The sequence below is a fragment of the Biomphalaria glabrata genome, chromosome 7 (genome assembly GCF_947242115.1).
Source record: "Biomphalaria glabrata chromosome 7, xgBioGlab47.1, whole genome shotgun sequence".
In the NCBI taxonomy this organism is placed as follows: Eukaryota; Metazoa; Mollusca; class Gastropoda; family Planorbidae; genus Biomphalaria; species Biomphalaria glabrata.
The window spans coordinates 16,103,186-16,123,045 of NC_074717.1; the positions used below are offsets into that span (position 1 = coordinate 16,103,186).

At 36.3% G+C, this 19,860-nt stretch overlaps 1 protein-coding gene across 2 annotated transcripts in view; it reads left to right on the plus strand.

The window, feature by feature from the left end:
• LOC106069365 (alpha-2-macroglobulin-like) overlaps nt 1-19,860 on the plus strand; it is a 237,685-nt gene that overhangs the window by 185,529 nt on the left and 32,296 nt on the right. For both annotated transcript variants that reach the window (XR_008778985.1, XM_056036079.1), the window contains exons 24-31: nt 8,575-8,763; nt 8,859-8,937; nt 15,929-16,109; nt 16,212-16,313; nt 16,542-16,716; nt 16,811-17,049; nt 17,178-17,339; nt 17,834-17,902. Coding sequence is in view for 1 of the 2 variants with exons in the window: in XM_056036079.1 (XP_055892054.1) it covers nt 8,575-8,763; nt 8,859-8,937; nt 15,929-16,109; nt 16,212-16,313; nt 16,542-16,716; nt 16,811-17,049; nt 17,178-17,339; nt 17,834-17,902 (1,196 nt within the window). In the remaining variant the exon portion in view is untranslated. The remainder of the gene's footprint in view (nt 1-8,574; nt 8,764-8,858; nt 8,938-15,928; nt 16,110-16,211; nt 16,314-16,541; nt 16,717-16,810; nt 17,050-17,177; nt 17,340-17,833; nt 17,903-19,860) is intronic.

Consider the following 19,860-nt stretch of genomic DNA (forward strand, 5'->3'; position numbering starts at 1 on the left):
CGCCTTGAGTTTTTCACCCACACAAATGTATCAGCTGTCTTCGGTTTCTGCCAATGGTGATGTCACGCCGTGCTAAATCTCAAGATGTCGACAATAGTGGAGAAATAAGCATTGACCAGGTTTAAATATATAAGCTATAGATGTTAAGTTCGAATTGGTCAATGATAAAGTGGACTCTAGTAAATACGGGTACGGTCAACCGGTGAAAAAATGCAGGCTCAGGTTAGTTCAATGATGATCTACTTGAATACTTGTGACTGGTTTCGCTTGAGTGGTGTTTGAGTTGAGTCCGTGCGTGTCTAGAACACAACATACTGGCTACCAAAAATGTAAATGCCAGGTTGAATGTCAATGAACGTTGAATATTAGAGACTGATTGAATGGTGTAATACTGGGTTCTTACTTCCTGAAGTGCTCTAGACACGTGACGAGACAAACACTATACGACTGACTCAAGTCCGTTCAGCAGACAACATTAAGTTTATTTACAACATAATAATAATATACTGCACTCCTTGTTAGTGCTACAAGTCAAGAAATAATAATCCTATCCGCATAACAGCGGTATCAAAAGTATCCAATACGTTAACAACAAATCACGTCCGCATCTCAGCGGGTAACAATAAGAACATTACTACTAGTGACACTGGAGCTTCAACTATAGATATCCATTGAAATACGAATAATACCTTAATATCCAATAAGCACATTATGAAATCAACTCTCAAATATTATTAATCAACAATGACTAGTCCTTCGACTCTCATGCTATATGCATACATATCCACCAGTCCAGGAGGAAACGTCCAACCTTCCTGTACCGGGAGCAAGACCTTACTGACTTGACTTGACTGAACTCAAAGTCAACTTTGTTCATTCTACTTCCTGTTTTCTACATCAGGAATTCCACGTGTCTTTTAAACTATTAACATGACGTGAACTTTAGATCATGCAATGTCAACTAAGACTGTGACATTACGCCCTTTCCCTCAAAAAAAGATTTTGAAAAAATCTTTTAAAATTTAAGTAATAATACTATTAAATGTATAGTCACATCTTTTGAGAGAAAAAATAATATATACAAATGTACAATTTGTTCTACAACATCTTGCACATGTCTTATCATGCTATCAAAAAATTTTGATGAGACTAATATATGGTCTCATTTGACCTTACAATATTTGAAAAAATATTTGTCTGTGTACACAGTACTCATAGTTGTCAACATTACTCAAAAAGCAAGTGTTTCTTCTTTACACAAAATTTCAAAGTAAATTCTTAATTCCTCAATAGAATGCTTTCAATATTAATTTTACAACAGAGTGAGAGCAGCCGTGAAAAATGCTCGTATACAAATATACTTAGTTTATCCAATCAGGTTACATAATCAAATGAAAAATATTGACAATGGTTACATGGTCAAATTAAAAAATATTGACAATGTTCTCTCAAATAAATCAATGCAAGTGAAATATATCTATAATAAATATGTATGTTGTCTCAATGGTTTGTGTACGAAAATAATGACAATGTTTTGACAATGCAACTAAATCATGAAAGTCAAGAAAATATATTCTTCAATGATGATTTATGGGGAACGTCTAAATCATCAAAGTCATAAGCATATTAAAGCGTGAAGGTCGTTATCATGATATTCATTTGGCTCATATGTCTTACTGTGAACTCAAGTTGTTTTAACATAAGTATAAGTTACAATCTTCTCTCGAAAAATTAGTTTACGCTACACAATATCAATTATATTACTTTGAGCCATTAATATTGATCTAATAGTCTTCATCAATCAAATACAACGTTCTTTCAAAAAAATCAGTGCTTACATCACATATCAAATATATTGCTTCACGAGCCATCAATAATGCTCCAATAAATTTCTCATATTAAATACAATCTTCTCAAAAAATCAGTGTCTACAACACATATCAAATATATTGCTTCACGAGCCATCAATAATGCTCCAATAATTTTCTCATATCAATACAATATTCTTCTCAAAAATCAGTGTCTACATCACACACTATATATATTACTTCACGAGCCATCAATAATGCTCCAATAGTTTCTCATTAAATACAATCTTCTCCTCAAAAAAATCAGTGTCTACACCACACTCTTCAAATATATTGCTTCACGAGCCATCAATAATGCTCCAATAATTTCTCATATTAAATACAATATTCTTCTCAAAAATCAGTGTCTACATCACACACTATCAAATATATTACTTCAGGAGCCATGAATAATGCTCCAATACTTCTCATATTAAATACAATCTTCTCAAAAAATCAGTGTCTACAACACATCATCAAATATATTACTTCACGAGCCGTCAATAATGCTCCATTAGTTTCTCATATTAAATACAATCTTCTCCTCAAAAAATCATTGTTTGCATTACATATCATCAAGTATATCGTTTCAAGCCATGAATTAAGCTCAAATAGTCTTCAAAACTGATATGTGAAAAATAAATTCATCAGTGAAGATCAATGTCACATTCAAATCTATACAATTTACAAAGATTATGTACATTTGAAAAAATGAGAAATACATTTCAATAAATAGTGTCACATACTCAGGTTCCATTATGACTGAGTTCTGTTCAAATGGACTCATGAAAAAATAATTTACATATTTTCAAAAATTTGGACACATATGACTTTTTGAAGTGTCATGTGTACAAATACAATCAAAGTTATATGTAGAATATGGCATCAATAGATTCAATGGATGAGTAATCAATAGTGACAAGTGCTGTGCCAAAATTATATTCACAAAATAATCAAGTTCAAAAAATGTAACAAAACAAAGTAGACCCTGTTGTTAATTTGTGCTAGATGTAATGTACAAATTAGTCAATAGTAACAAGTGTTGCGTCAAAATGTACCAACAAAATAATCAGAGTACGAGAAATGTGTCAATACAAAAGTACAAGAGCTAAAAAAATAAGGCTCTAATTCAAGTGATAGTATATATATACACAATATTATTACTTCAAATATGCGATTGTAACATGTTATATGTGCAGTGAAAAAATGAAAAAAAAATTAATGAGAGAATAAAGAGATAAATTAACGGATAAGTGACGAACACAAAAACAATATAGATAACAATACAGTCTGCTTTAAAAGAAATCAATAAATAGAAGACTTTGACAGGAGAATCACAGATGTGTAAATACAAGACTTATACAAACAATATGAATACGAAGAGAAATTACACTACGATTGTACAAACATAAGTATATACGACTAAACAAAAAATTTCTGAGTGATCTAGAAGTCCCTACCGAACAAGGCTGGTCTACTCGGACCTTATTAGGACTAGGAGAACAAAAAGAAAATCCCTAAAGATTCCTATCAGATGAAGTGAAATGGAACGGAGCAAATAAATTGTGCCGCCTCAGTCTCAAAACATAAGACAGACCCACGCCGACCGCCCTTTAAGGTAACAAATATAAAAAATGAAAAACAATTTAATATGGTTCCAAGAGTTATCAATCACTAACTCTATATATAATCAACTTCAATTACTGCTATACCACAGCAAAATCAATGTACTTTATTAATCATATATCCAATTCTTAATTATTACTTACAGATTCTTTATTTTGTAGACTAGTGTAGATTCATCCCCTTTTCTCTTGTAGCTTGTCAAATACAAATACAGCTTTAGTAATTCAGTAATAATCCATGGGTAAGGTAACTAAGTAATCCGATTGAGAATACACATCAATGTGAGCATCAAAGTAGTAGTAAAATAATCCAGTCATATGCCATAAGATGGCTCAAATGCTCAAGTAATGTCAAAAAATATTTCCGCTTGACCTTTACAATTAACACAAGTCCAACAGGTAATCCAAATAATCCAATAAGATAATCCAAGAGGTAAGTGTAGTAATGCAGGCACGTGTTATTTCTTCAGCGTACAACGATGACTAGGAGAGCGCCAATAGGTAGTACAAGTTAGTCCAGCTTCAATTTCAAAGATCAATAATCCAAAAGTACTTGAACATTCGTATAAATAATCCAATAAATCCAACAGTACTTAAGTGGAAGACTTCAGCTTAGATAATCCAAATATGTAAAGTCTCTGAAAAAACAGAATGACCATAAGTGAACAGAGGTCTAAATGGAGGACCTTCTGTATAGCAATGTAAGGTGAAACCTGACAATGCAAGAGCGTGTCAAAAGTTGGTGACGAGCGCTCACGTGGAAAAGATGTATCATCTGTCTTCAGGCGACGCCTTGAATTTTTCACCCACACAAATGTATCAGCTGTCTTCGAGCGACGCCTTGAGTTTTTCACCCACACAAATGTATCAGCTGTCTTCGAGCGACGCCTTGAGTTTTTCACCCACACAAATGTATCAGCTGTCTTCGGTTTCTGCCAATGGTGATGTCACGCCGTGCTAAATCTCAAGATGTCGACAATAGTGGAGAAATAAGCATTGACCAGGTTTAAATATATAAGCTATAGATGTTAAGTTCGAATTGGTCAATGATAAAGTGGACTCTAGTAAATACGGGTACGGTCAACCGGTGAAAAAATGCAGGCTCAGGTTAGTTCAATGATGATCTACTTGAATACTTGTGACTGGTTTCGCTTGAGTGGTGTTTGAGTTGAGTCCGTGCGTGTCTAGAACACAACATACTGGCTACCAAAAATGTAAATGCCAGGTTGAATGTCAATGAACGTTGAATATTAGAGACTGATTGAATGGTGTAATACTGGGTTCTTACTTCCTGAAGTGCTCTAGACACGTGACGAGACAAACACTATACGACTGACTCAAGTCCGTTCAGCAGACAACATTAAGTTTATTTACAACATAATAATAATATACTGCACTCCTTGTTAGTGCTACAAGTCAAGAAATAATAATCCTATCCGCATAACAGCGGTATCAAAAGTATCCAATACGTTAACAACAAATCACGTCCGCATCTCAGCGGGTAACAATAAGAACATTACTACTAGTGACACTGGAGCTTCAACTATAGATATCCATTGAAATACGAATAATACCTTAATATCCAATAAGCACATTATGAAATCAACTCTCAAATATTATTAATCAACAATGACTAGTCCTTCGACTCTCATGCTATATGCATACATATCCACCAGTCCAGGAGGAAACGTCCAACCTTCCTGTACCGGGAGCAAGACCTTACTGACTTGACTTGACTGAACTCAAAGTCAACTTTGTTCATTCTACTTCCTGTTTTCTACATCAGGAATTCCACGTGTCTTTTAAACTATTAACATGACGTGAACTTTAGATCATGCAATGTCAACTAAGACTGTGACATATGGGAACTTACCGAACGGCCCAGTTTCTTGCCAGAGCAATACGAGAGGATTGAGTCTTTCCTGCTCCGATTTTTCAATAGGAGTTCATCTCAGGTATGGGGACTTAAGAGACTTTCTATTCTAATCGCCATGTACATTGACATTTAGAACTAAAAAACCAGAAAGCAACTTTAAAAAAAAATAAATGAATGTATTTCCTCAACAAATTATTCAAACGAGCAAGGCTCGGTCACCTGGTACTCTATCTATCTATCTATCTATCTATCTATCTATCTATCTATCTATCTATCTATCTATCTATCTATCTATCTATCTATCTATCTATCTAAATGGTCTGGACCTATAGGCTTATCATTTGGTCGGATTAAAAATGTTCCTATTTTTGTTCAAATTTATCATTCACTGGTTATTAAGAAAAAAATAATTGCTCTTACAAAACAGTCATCGGCTTCCTAAAGGAGGAAATGTTTTTAAAACAAGATTACAAAGACAGTTTGTGTGGAAACACAAACTCAAAATCGGCCCCCAAAGTGGTCCACCCAGGCAGGCTTCAATATATTCAGAAAGAACATCCAAATGAAATTATATCAAAGACAAATGAGAGATAAGAATGGAGAAAGAAGGTTTACAGATCTTGTGTAGTGCCCCAACGGTACAGCGGATCGAAGGATAGGTGCAAGTGAATGCAAAGTTAGATGTGAACCTGGCCTAACCAGTTCCCCTTTCAGACCTTGTGGTCTATAGGGCAGATGATGTAAGGTTCATCTGTTTTTGTGGCCTACGGTTAACGAGGGTGTCATGTAGCCAGCACAACGACCAACCGCCTTTACGTTTACCCAACTAATATCATGTACCCATTGGAGCTGGGTGGACTCAGAGGCGCCTAAGGATTCCGAAGTTGAAAATCCCAGTCTTCACCAGGATTCGAACCCGGGGCCCCCGGTTCAGAAGCCAAGCGCTTTGCCGCTCAGCTACCGCGCCTCTCCTGGCCTAACTGAAGTTTTATGATTCATGTAATTGTTTTGAAGAGGCCCAATCTTTTTCTTCTTTCTTTCCATAGCCTCTATGAATACAAAGTTTACGAAAATGAAGTTTACAAGATTACTATTCGTTTTAATTTAGGTCTAACTTATAATGCATACTAATTAGCTTTTTCTCTTTAAAAAACTGCTTGCATAACTGATTTTAAAAATTAAATTTTTCGCTTTCAGAAAAAAAAGTAGCCGTTGCATCAGAAGTTTGAATGGTCTAAAACAGGGGTGGGCAAGCTTTTAGTATCGAGGGCCGAATAAATTTTGGGAATGGTGGGCCGCATATGTATATACTATTTAGATACTCTAGCTAACTGCATAGAATGTCTTTTAATTCATATTTACACTGTATTATATTCACGTTTCTTTTTTTCCATAGTCCACGTTAAGGAATTACAAGAGTTAGCAATTTTTCAAATCGATTTTACGATTTAAAAAAAAAATTGCTGTCGACTTTTTATATAACAATATCCCCACAAATACACAATTGTACTAAGTGTGTAGTATTTTACTTTTTACACTCGTGCATAATGTTTCGGAACTGTGGAACTAGCTTACTAGTTTTTTACCCTTGCGACTGCTGTCAAGTTACAGTCAGTCAAATAGACCAGTAATTATACTTGTTTAGTTACCAAAAAAAAAAAGCTTGTTCACTGAATGAGACAATATATGTTCCGGCAGTTAAATGTCTGGACGAGCGAAACTTACCCCTGTGGAGCATCACCAGAGAATGCTGCCCATGTCCTTCAATGGTGCATACTAAATTAAGCGACCCGAACAAGACTCTGGCCCCAAAATCTTCCTATAGAACCAAAACTATTCGGAGAACTGCCTGATCTGCAGACCACTGCGCGGTTCATCTCAGATATAGGATTATTGACTGAACCCTCCAACATATAAAATAAGAACTGCGAAGAAGAAGAAGAACAGACGTATGTGTACACAAATAGTGTGAACAGCAGCACATTTTTTCTAAAAAGTGTTTGCTAGGAGTTATGTCCTCTGGAGCTGAATCAGCTTCTGCGCTAAATGGTGAACTGATGGTACCTATTGAAAACTGGTTCTTGGCGTCTTAACATTTGCTTTTATAAATTGCACAATTAAGGAATCTAAATAAGTCTTGTTCTTTTAATCATTTCACTAGAGATAGTTTCACCTTTCAGCAAAGGAAAATGACAAAACCTTTTTTTCTTTTGTTTGCTTGTAGAAATGGGAAAGCCTTGTTTGAAAAGATTTTACATGCATTTAAATTTCTTATGCAAAAGGGGCCATTGCAATTGCAATTATGAAACACGTAAAAATCTGTCTACATTAGATATATTGGTAACAAAGTCACAGTCAATGTCCTTCAAGTAACATAACAGTTTCTACCTTGAGATTTTATATTGTTCTCATTTGCCTTGCCCATGCTATGATACATTGGATTATTTTGTTCGGAACTAACTGTGGTTAACATCCCTAACTCTAATGCGTTTAATTATTATATTACCCTGTTACAGAATATTCTGAAATTTTATGCAGCTTTGTGCAAACTTTCCTGTTTATAGTTAATGGTTGGGATATTTTTTATATAAAAAAACAACTGTTTTAGTCAAAGATCGAGCTCCATCAGTTGTTACACTTGCCATCTTGTTCCAAGCTTACCCAACTTTCAAGTTACTTTCAACACAGTTCTTCATAGCATTGAATACATTATGATTAGAGATTATGTCTTGAATTGAGTGTATTGATGTATAACCAATAAGCATAATCTTCGTTTACTTGAAATTTATTATAATAAGACAGTTTCATTAATACTGTGGGCACATCTGATTTCTGAAGGTGTCGGCGGGCCGCATAAAACACTCCGGCGGGCCGCATGTGGCCCGCGGGCCGTAAATAGTCCACCCCTGGTCTAAAATATTGTGATGTCGTATTTTCAATATCTTTTCTAGTTTACGAGATCTAAACGGGACGGACGGTCAGACGGACAGACGGACAGACATTTCGCACAAAACTAATAGCGTCTTTTCCCCTTTCGGGGGCCGCTAAAAAAGGATCTGTATATTTTACTTGTTGTTTGCAAGGCTCTCTGTGTGTCAAATAGTTAGACTTGATTTGTATACATTATTATGTGTGAGCTTATGTGTTTACATTTTGGACAAGAATGCATGAAGAACTAATTCATTTTGCATCTTTTACATTCATTTTACTGTTGTCTCATTAACAGGGGATGTTGTTACACCTGGTTTCTTTGAAAGTTATTTAAATGCTGAGAATCTATTATATCGTCCATATGGTGGTGGAGAAATGGTGACATTCAATTTCGCTTATAACGTGCTAGCATTGGTGTTTATGAGAAATTCCAACCAGTTGGATGCTTACCAGACCAAAACAGTTTTGAATGAATTAAATATTGGTGCGTACAATTACCTTTAAAGAAATATTTTGAAATAGTGTAGCTTAGTGATGCAATACCAAGGTATTTCTGACATGTATGCAATAATATTTCAGCTCTGCAAAGAATATATAGCTACATGAATGAGGATGGATCATTCAAAATGTTTCGTGATGATGATAACTCTAATCTCTGGTAAAGTAAAATCAGGGCTGAACAATTTATTCCAATACCTATTTAAACATGACGTCTATTGCGAAGACTAGCATTGTTTATTTCCGAATATCTTTCAATAATTACTGCACTAATAATCACAAGTACAAATACATGAGTAGACAAGAAGTTGAATTTAATAATATTAATTTGATTTAATTTTTAAAATAAATTTGTTACGTCTTTAATTGTGCTTGATCAACTTACCTTATTATAGAATACAGACGTTACTTCAGAAAAGAAGATGATTACGCCCTAGCTAGTTAATCCAGTTAAATGTCAAATAGAGCAAATAAATATCCATTAAGCTTTCAATGTAGCGCCACCCTCTCAGACACTACTAGTCGACTGTCTTTTTATCTTTTCAGTTCTCTTAGAAACTTCCAGTCGATTGTCTTGAATTAACATATGATGTAAAAAAAATCAATCCTTAGCAAATTTCAAATGGATAGATGAGGCGGTACGCCACAAACATTTTTACTCTATCGCCCTCTCTCTCTCTCTCTCTTTATTTTGTACTTTGACACTTTGAAATCAATTAGTCATATTTACAATTTTTAGCCGCCCTCTACGCGTACCACGTGAAAAAGTTGATGAATTGGTACAGGAAATATCTAAATACTCAATGTACAGTACGTTCGAACTTAAGAGCGCTTACCACCAGATATCTATCGGGGACGATGAGAAGCAGCTTACGGCGTTCGAGGCTTTATCAGTTTTGTCGCATTCCTTTTGGAGTGACAAATGGAGTCGCTGAATTTCAAAGCACGATTAACACAATAATTGAGTAGAAAGTGCTAGAAGATACGTTCACATTTGAATAACGTTACCATCTGCGGTCTCGATTTCAGTAGCCCCGACCAGAATCTTGAGAGATTAGAAAGAAATACTGCATCACTTTCAAAGATGATAAAAGTGCTATTGCGGCTAATAAATCTTTCAAGGACAGTTACGACCAGACCCTGAAAGAGTTCGAGCGTTGAGAATAGGTGATTAGACTTTTAGTATTCTCAATGGATCCCACATTATTCAAACAAAATCCATCTATCGAACAACAAAACCTTTCCTCCCTCTAAAAAAAAGTTAAGGAAGCTTTTAAATAGCTAAAACATGAACCTGAAAACGCTGCTGTGCCGACGATAAATTAAACAAGCAAATTACAAAAAAAAAAAATACTTAAAAAAAAAACAAAGCTTAAATTAAGTGTACCAAGTTGTTTGGATCAGTCATGTAGTTAAATTTGTAATAGATCTAGATTAACAGTACTAAATCTGTGCGATTAGAAATATTTTTTACCAATTTTTTTTGTCTAGAGCAGTTTCGTGCTTTTAGCGTTCTCAATATGCTATGATCCTATCACTTGTTTCGACCAGTTGGAAAGGAGTAGGGGGAGAAAGAACGTGGTATCTGGGTGATTGCTTTTTAAATGTATTTTTTAAAAAAGGCCTCAATTCTTCAAACTTGTGGGCCTAAGCCTTCTCAAGCTTCTCAAGCCAACACGGTGATACTCTTCTAGCGAAGAGTGTATGAACATGGAAGATTGTATAGTTATGTATTGTTTCTTTCATTTTTGTGTTCACTAAACCTAATATAAGGGGGACTAATTCAGCTTATATAACTGCTTCAGCACTGGCGGATCCCCGGGGGGGGCGATATTTTACCCCACAAGGAGGGGGGGCTGGCGAATTTTTAGTACATAAATCACACTATTTATATAAGAATTCTTTATTTAAGTTAAAAATATATACTGTTATGACTTTGCCATGCGCACCGCCATCCAAGATAGTGCAGAAAGAAAGTGCGCACTATCTGTGACTAGACAAGTCGGATGTTGACATAAGAGACTAACGATTTCCGCCCAAGAGAGAGGGCCAATATGGAGATGTTGTACTCAAGGCAGACGTTACTATGTGTTTGTGATGTCCTCGTGTAAATAAACATCTATGTCTCGTTGAGTTGCCTCTCTTAAGTTATTACAAATGGTGTCAGAAGTGGGATTATAGGCGACTCAACGAGAGGAGGTAGGATTCTAGCACAATGGCATCTTTGAAACAACTAGACCAGCTTTTAGTTAAAGAGCTAAGACAGGAACTTCGTTACAGACGTCTGAAGCTTGGTGGTAGCAAGGAGGTGCTTACAGCTCGTCTCCGGCAAGCCCTAATTGATGAAGACGAAGATCCGGAGACCTACCTATTTGAAATTGAACCGGAGATTTATGAGCTTATAGGCAAGATAAATGAAGGTATTGATGCAATGTATGAACAAATGAACAGTATGGGGAACAAGGTAGATAAAATGGTGTCTCAGCTGAAAGAAGGAGTTGACTCGTTGGTAAAGGAGCAGTTGCCTATAGACTCGTGGGTCAAGAAGTTGCGTGGTCAAGACTGTGGTTGCACAAACAGTGGTGACGGAGACGCTGGGGATTTGAGCGCCGTCTGTGTCTGTGTTGTGGGCAAGTCTTGTGGTTGTGACTTTCAAGACGAGAAACGTGATGGCGATTGCTGTGATAATCTCAACGGGCTGTACCGAGTCGAACGGAAGGAGACAAATGAAGAAACTGAAGTCTGTTATGTGCCTGAAGCGTTTGTTCCTGTTGTACCTGTTACCAGTACCTCAATGAGCCGGACAGATCAAGAAAACGTTGGGTCTGCGTTCAAGCCTGTTGCTGTGGACTTTAAAGACCTCTGCCTATCTTCCGGTGCCTACGAAGGAAATTCGAAGCTCGGCAACTGCATCCAGAAGTTTACCATGAATTGTACGTGCGGCGCATCACACATAGAATTTAGATGCCAAGAAAACCACCAACAGGGCATATGTACTTCTACCATCATCATCGACATTGGCAAAGACGAATGTCAATCGGACTACTCTAAATCTGAGCCGTCAAGAGGAAGACATTTTCCACTTGAAACTGAAGAGACCTATATTCTGGACGTGAGACTGTTATCTGAGTATGACTGCGGTGCATTGGACTTTGTTTGCAGCGTGTCTGCATGTGAACCTGCAGCTCCCTTGAAAGGCGTCTGTCGGGAAGATCTGCTGAGACAGCGTGTCCGATCAACGGCTGAAGAAAACAGTGCTCGACACTATCTCTTTGTGTGGCAAACGGCCACGTCATTATCGCAACAACAGCCTGGTCAACTGGAGAAAGAGAAAGCGGCACTGGAGGAAAACAATGCGGATGGCTTCGTGGGGAACACGCTCCCTGCCGCCTGTGGCTCCCACTGATAGACCTCCACCTGAACTGTCAAACTTCAGCTGCAGTGTTTCTTTTCGGGACGAAAAGTGCTAAGACGGGGGCAATGTTATGACTTTGCCATGCGCACCGCCATCCAAGATAGTGCAGAAAGAAAGTGCGCACTATCTGTGACTAGACAAGTCGGATGTTGACATAAGAGACTAACGATTTCCGCCCAAGAGAGAGGGCCAATATGGAGATGTTGTACTCAAGGCAGACGTTACTATGTGTTTGTGATGTCCTCGTGTAAATAAACATCTATGTCTCGTTGAGTTGCCTCACTTAAGTTATTACAATACTAATTATTGATATTTTAACATATTTTTGGATTTTCTATCGTATAATTATTTTTCGTACTATGACTCATAATGTATTCTTGAATCCTAAAAATACAAAACGTTAGAGTACAATCTAATTGGCCTACTTAATGTCTCCTCCGTCTTCTGAATTTTCTTTTGTTCGTAGCTTTGAATTATAGTTCTATAACAAAAAGAAGTTACAAACAGGCGTATTGAACAAAATCTTATAAAAAAAAATTTTAATATTATTTTTCAAAAACATTTTTTTTCGGTGGCCACCCTCAAAGCCTCAATCTATATGTGTATTATCTTTTCTTTTCGAGGAACAAATCTGTTGTATTTGCAATGTAGTTAAGGCCTATACATTTACATCATGATTTTTAAAATTAAAAACATTATTCTATAGGTTCTTAAAAATTAGTCATTTTGAGCGCTTCCAAACAGTCAAATATCAAATATACCTAGATTTTTAGACTACATCTACTAGATTTATACTCTAATTAAAATCATTGTAAATTCTAGATCTAGTAATTCAAAGGTCTAGTTTAGATCAATATATAGAATTTCAATTTCTAGATCAAAATCTCGACTTAAGTGTAGATAATCATTTCCATTTGTCTATTTCTATATTGCAATGTTATCAAATATTAAAACTAATGTACTATTTTTAAATTTAATGTTGCTTTCAGTCTATTGATAGTAGAGGTGCACCGGATAGTCGCTTCGGCCGAATATTCGGCAATTTTTCACTCTTTGGTGATATTCGGCTTGGGATTGGGCCGAATATCACTGCCGAATAGTTGTCCGTATAGTAAAAACTACATCGTATTCCTATTAATTTTGTTAGGTGCCTCCGCGCTAAGTCTTTTCCAGATAAGTCAAACACTTAAATACCAAAACAACGCAGGCGAAAGGCCAAACACTATAAAGGTAGTGGACGCTGATAAACGATGTCGAACAAGAAGTTTAATACCTAATGAAGGCAACTGTTGAATGACGTCAAACTAAATCTCTACGTCAATAAAAACCTGCCAATATTCATAAAGTGGACATGATTCAATAATATCAGTTCTGAATTACATAAACATTTATGTGCTTTTAAAACTATGACTATGCACAATCTTTTAGTACGAAGACAAGGCGTGTTAATCTAAATGGAAATAAAAATTAACATTTAAATTCGCATTATATACTTTAATTTATAGCATATATAAATTATATTAGTAACAGATTTTTTTTTAATTTTGTAATTTCTTAACTATAAAACTAAAAGAAAAAGTATTCGTTAGTCAAATGGAGGAAAGGCGATTGCATGTGTCGCCCCTCAGACCTGGTAAAACCCTTTTTCATTTTATATTTACTAATGATAACATTTCTATTTTGCTAGCAAGCTGTGATTTCTACAATAATTTGGACCGCCCCCCCCCCCACTCGAAAGTTTTTAAGGGGGGGGGGAATGCTGCCATCGCCCCCTCCCGACCCCACCAACATACTAGAAGGGGGGGGCGAAATAATCTAAGAATAGGTTGAAATAAAAAATAATTAGTATATATTACTAACATAAGTAATAAATTCGTATACAAATTGTGTGAACTCTATACTAAAATTCGTCCGCCGAGTGGGCAGGGGGCGGGCGATCGCCCCTACCGCCCCACCCCTGGATCCACCAGTGTTCGAAGCCAGTAATAACCCAAATAGTTTTATGCAAAAGATGCAATGTAAAACGTTACGTGAGCTGCAGTTTTCTATACTGTTGGGGGGACTTACTGTTCTAATCGCCATGTACAATTACATTGAGAACTAACAGAACAAAAAAAGAAGCTCTTCAGATTGATAGTCTTAACCCGATCGTTCATTTTCCTAATTACAAAAATATTCCCAAAATGATTTCGGGTATATATTGCTATAACTTAGCAATTAACCTCAACGAAAGTGATATAAAACAGAACGTTTAATAATCAATTATAAACTACATCTAGAGCCAAACTAATAATCACATCTCAGGCCTTCTTGTTTTCCATCTCTTCTCTGTTTCTCAATCGTGTCCTATGGTACACAATATCGCGCCAAATGACAGTGCGCAATGTAGAGTCATAACAATATCCTTCCTTAACAATTATTCATCCGAACGAGGCTCGGTAACCTGGTTAGAATCTTAATAATTTAAAATTATAGAAAAACTTAATTACGTGTTAATTAATATAATTTTCTAGCTTTTAAACATTATATACACAGTGACGAAGTCCGATAGTGTTTATACTGACAGTAACTGACTCTACTAGTTGTAGATCTAGATATAGTATTTCTAACTGTAATTTAATCTTTCCTAATAATATAAGTCATTCTCTACGCCTTACTTGCTCTCACTGCAATGATCTGCTTGCGGTCTACCAATTTAGCGTACGCTGCAGCTTCTTTTTATTTAGCTATAACCCCCCCACACACACACACACACCGAAAAAAAAATCCTAGCTACGCCCATGATTCACCTAACCAGGATTTCTCGGCGGAAAGGGGGAATGGGGAATTAATTTCTCATTAATTAAGAGGGTAAAAATTGCTCTATAATTTGTATAAAAGAGGTATTGTATTTTTAAAAAAAGTATTTTTAATTATTTTTTTTGTTAGAACCACACCTTTATGTAATGCAGGTGGAGACTTATATGTAACGCATTATATGATAATATATTTCGGAACTGCCTACACTTTTGGAATATTTCCATTTTTAGCGTTCCTGAAAGGGGAAAAGACGCTATTAGTTTTGTGTAGCCTGTCTGTCCGTCTCGTTTAGATCTCAGAAACTAGAAGAGAAAATGAAAATCGGCCATCATGATATTTTAGATTATTCAAAGTTCTGATGCAAAGGCTACTTTTGTCTTTTCTGAAAGCGAAAAACCTATTTTTTTAAAATCAATTATGCAAGCAGTTTTTTTTTCATAAAAATACACCATTTTTACAACTATTCACTATTTATAGTAACAAACACTGGAGGCTTTTTAGTAAGGGAGATGCCTATTTGCCATTTTTATAACACATTTATGCAAATGGTTTTAGATTTTTTTATAAAAAAAAAATATTTTTTAGAATTGTATTGTACAGTTCTGTAAGTTCTGTCATACTGAATACTACATTTGCAAAAACAAATGTTTACTTTTTTTTTTAAAAAGAAAAAATCTATTTACTTTGCAAATAAGTCGGACATAATTAAAAACAATAATTAATAAGTAGTTTTTCATATTATCGCGTGAACTTCAAAGCACAAAGACCAAATACACATCTGAAAATATTGGAAGCTACCTTTTTTCCTGCCTGGGTGGACCACTTCGGGGGCCGATTTTGAGTTTGTGTTTCCACACAAACTGTCTTTGCAACCTTGTTTTTATTCATTTTTTAGTTTCTTTAAATAAATGTACTGTTTTTGTTGTAATCTTTACAGGCTAACTGCGTTTGTTGGAAAAACCTTGGCTGTTGCAGGTGAAGAAGATTATTGGGAATTAGAACTATATATTGCCAAAGAATGGGCAGCTAAAATAGTAAATTTTATTTGCAGTAGACAAAATACAACAACAGGAGCTTTTGAGCCATTGGAGAATGAAATAGCTTTTGACCGAAAAATGGTATTTTTAAAAAAGTTTTTTTTTTGTTGTTGATGTTTCAAATACAGTATTTCTGCTTCAAAATATCATATTATAGACTAACGTTTTGTTGATTTTTTAAAGGCATCTTTGAGAAAAATGAAATCTGATGTAATGATAACACAAACAGTACCTTTAACAGCTTATATTCTTATTGCGTTGGAGAAAATGTCTAAATTTGTTGAGGTAATCCTTTGCATTTAAAAAAAAGTAAAACTATTTTTAAAATTGTATTAAAATCATAGCTAATGCACAGTCAGATATGCTTTTTAATAAAATTTATTACTGGATATATTTAAGGTAGCCAGATTAAGTCATTAAAATAAGCAGACCAATCGTAAAAATCATAGAATATAAATTTCGTGGCTATTATTCTTTTTCAGAAAAATATTTACGTAGTTTTTTTTCTCTTAGGGGACAACTTGTTTAAATACTGCCAAAAGAAATGCAGTCAAATATTTACAAAGTCAAGTCAACTCATTAAGCAAGGACGAAATCTTCTACATGGCCATAACAGCATATGCTTTGTCTTTGACGTCTAATGCTTTTGACATAGTTAATGAGCTGTGGAAACTAAAGAGAAATGATTGTAAGAATGTTTAAATAGGTTTCTAATGTAGTATAATAAATTTTACATTCAAATATTACATAAGATATATTAATAAATAAATTTCTATATTCAGCTGACTTTACTTACTTTGCGGACCAACTCGTCTATGAAAATCCATCCGCTATACAAAACAACGTAAGGTATTTGATGCCTCGCCAGGAACTTCTCAATGATGCTTATGCTGTTCAAACTACAGCCTATGCCCTTCTGGCTCACATTACAGCAAACAAGGCGGATAAGTTAGAGCGTGACATGACTATGACTTGGTTGAACACGATGAGAAACTCTTTTGGAGGGTTTTCCTCTACTCAGGTAATGATTAGACACCACTCAGCAAGGAGACATTATTAATGTAAGGATATCATGCGAACAATACATACATTAATTATAAATTTTATCCTGCTGTTTTTTTTTTATTTCAAGTATATCTCATTTTTCAGGATACAATAGTGGCAATAGAAGCACTAATGGAATATACTAGACAAGATCAAAAGCGTAATGAATCAGATATGTCAATAGACCTTCAATCAATGGCATCCCCTGGCTGGAAGAATAGTGCATACATTGTCAGAAATAATTTCACTCAACTTTATCAAATTCCTGTAAGCTAGATCTCTATTTATATTTTTTTGCCATTATTGTACTCTTATCAAGCAGATCCACTTGAAGCTTTTTATGTTTCAATCATGGATAGTTCTATTGCCAGAGTAAATCCTATTGATAGTCACATGGTCAGAGTAAATCATATTGATAGTTCTATGACCAGAGTAAATCATATTGATATGGTCAGAGTAAATCATATTGATAGTTCTATGGCCAGAAAAATCATATTTATAATTCTTCTGAGAAATGTTTTTTTTAACACAAATAATTGGTGCTCTGTCGTTCTAAATGTTATCATTATTTCACTCTCACCTTTATAGGCACAATTTTGACTGTAGTTCCTCAAATAGAAACCTGTATTTTTTTTCCATAATAAAATTTGATATAAATCCAAATTGTAAAGAACAAACATCTCGTAAGCTCTTTTTTTGTATCTCATTGTTTAACTTTAGTGATAATTCTAATAACAACCAATATTTGTTTTCTCTTCAAGTTGCCATTGAATGAAGTATTTGGCTATGTAATACCGTCAGCTAAAGGTGTTGGCAGAGCGTTGCTTCAGGTATTCATTATATTTTTTTGTAAATTTGAATAAAGGATAACATTTATGTTACAATTTATTTACTTGTTTTACATAGTAGATGATACCCTTGATTCTCTATGTAAAATGAAGCACCATGTGTGCATTATTTGCCGAAATCTTTTTTTCATCCTACAATTGAAAAGCCCACATTATAAATCCTTCTCCCCCCCCCCCATTTTTTTGATAAGTGAATTTTAGTAGCCATCAGTCTTGTTCATCCGACATAATATAGAAATGAGTTCAAATATCAATATGTAGCTTATATTATATTGGTATTCAAAATAAGTTTGTTCACTAACTGTTCGGAGGGCTAGAGTTGGAAGGGCAGTGGATGCGATCGTCCCCCCACCCCACCGAATCGGCCAAGATACTAGAAGGGGAGCGACATAATATAAAAATTATAAAATAATTCAACTCATTTTTTTCACAAACTATGATTTCTCCATAAAAGTAGGACCGCTCCCCCCCCTCACTCAAAGGGTTTAGGTGGGAAGGGCAGTAGATGTATTCGCCCCCACACAACTGGTCAACAGGGTGGGGGGGGGTTGGACAATTATGGGGAGAGGGAGATCCCCTTGATTAGCCAGTAATACCCAAGATGCTAGAGCTCTCAAAACTCCTCCACGAGAGGGCAATAGATGTGGTATTACTACAAGAGACACTAACTGGCAAACGTAATGCCAGTATCACCGGTTATACTGCATTTAAGTGCAAGTGCATAGACTGCCGGGGACTGATAACCTACGTACGTAACAACCTGGTTACTATACAAGTTTACGAGTGCACGGGCGTACCGATGCCATCACCCTCGAGATACACAAACTAGGGCGTAAACTCACGGTAACTAATCTGTACAACCCCCCCCCCATCTGCCTAGAAATTGACTGTACAAATATCAACTCTCATAATGTCATCGCGAGCGATTTCAATGCAAAGTCTCAACAGTGGGACTATGACGTAATTGATTCGTCAGGACATAAAATACATGATCTCTTCAGTAATTCTAATTTCTTCTGTTTAAAAATAAACATACTCTCCCAACATTATACCATACTCGTAATGGCAGCCAATCCAGACCCGACCTCACTCTAATTACAGCAAACCTAGAATCTCATACACAATTCCAGGTCCTTGACGATATTGGGAGCGATCATAGGCCCTTATTGATCACAATTGCCCTCTCAGAGGCCAGGGGTGTAGCCCCAAAAGTCCCACGAAAGTGGAGCTATACCAAAGCGAACTGGCCAGCATTCGAGGCAGCAGTCGACGCTGCCCTAATGAATTTAGCGGTGGAGGAGAAAGATGTCGACACCACCTACGGCGAAATAACAGCAGCAATGTTGGGTGCGGCCAAAAGGTTTGTCCCGCGGACTTATCCTGGCGTTAGGCAGAAACGCGTTTAGTCTCAGGATTTGAACAAGCTGGTCCTGAGACGCAAGCAAGCCCGGAGGCTCGCTGAAAGGAAGGGTACCCCTGAAATCCGGCGGGAGCACAACCGCTCTGTAGAGTCATGAGTGAACTGGCCCGACACGTCCGGTCGGACCATTGGAACGCTGCCTGCGCCGGGATGGATCTTCAAGACTCCTCGAAAGCCTGGCGTCTTCTACGAAACCTTGAGGCCAAAGACACAGCGCGAACGGCTGCCCCTCTATCCTCACCCAGAGGGCCGGTCTCAACGGTAACCAAAATGGCCGGCTTGCTAAATCGACATTTTGCTAAAATTAGCAAGCCCGAAAAGAAGACAGCCATGTCCAAAGTTCTCAACAAAGAACGTAAAAGACTCGAGAGGGAGCCAGATGAGCCTGAAAGCCAAGCAACGTGCAACGCGCCCTTCTGTCGTGCTGAGCTGGACAGAGCGATAGCTAAGTGCAAAAACCGAAAAGCTCCGGGGCCAGACAAGGTTACCTCTGAGATGGTAAAACACCTTGGGGGCATTG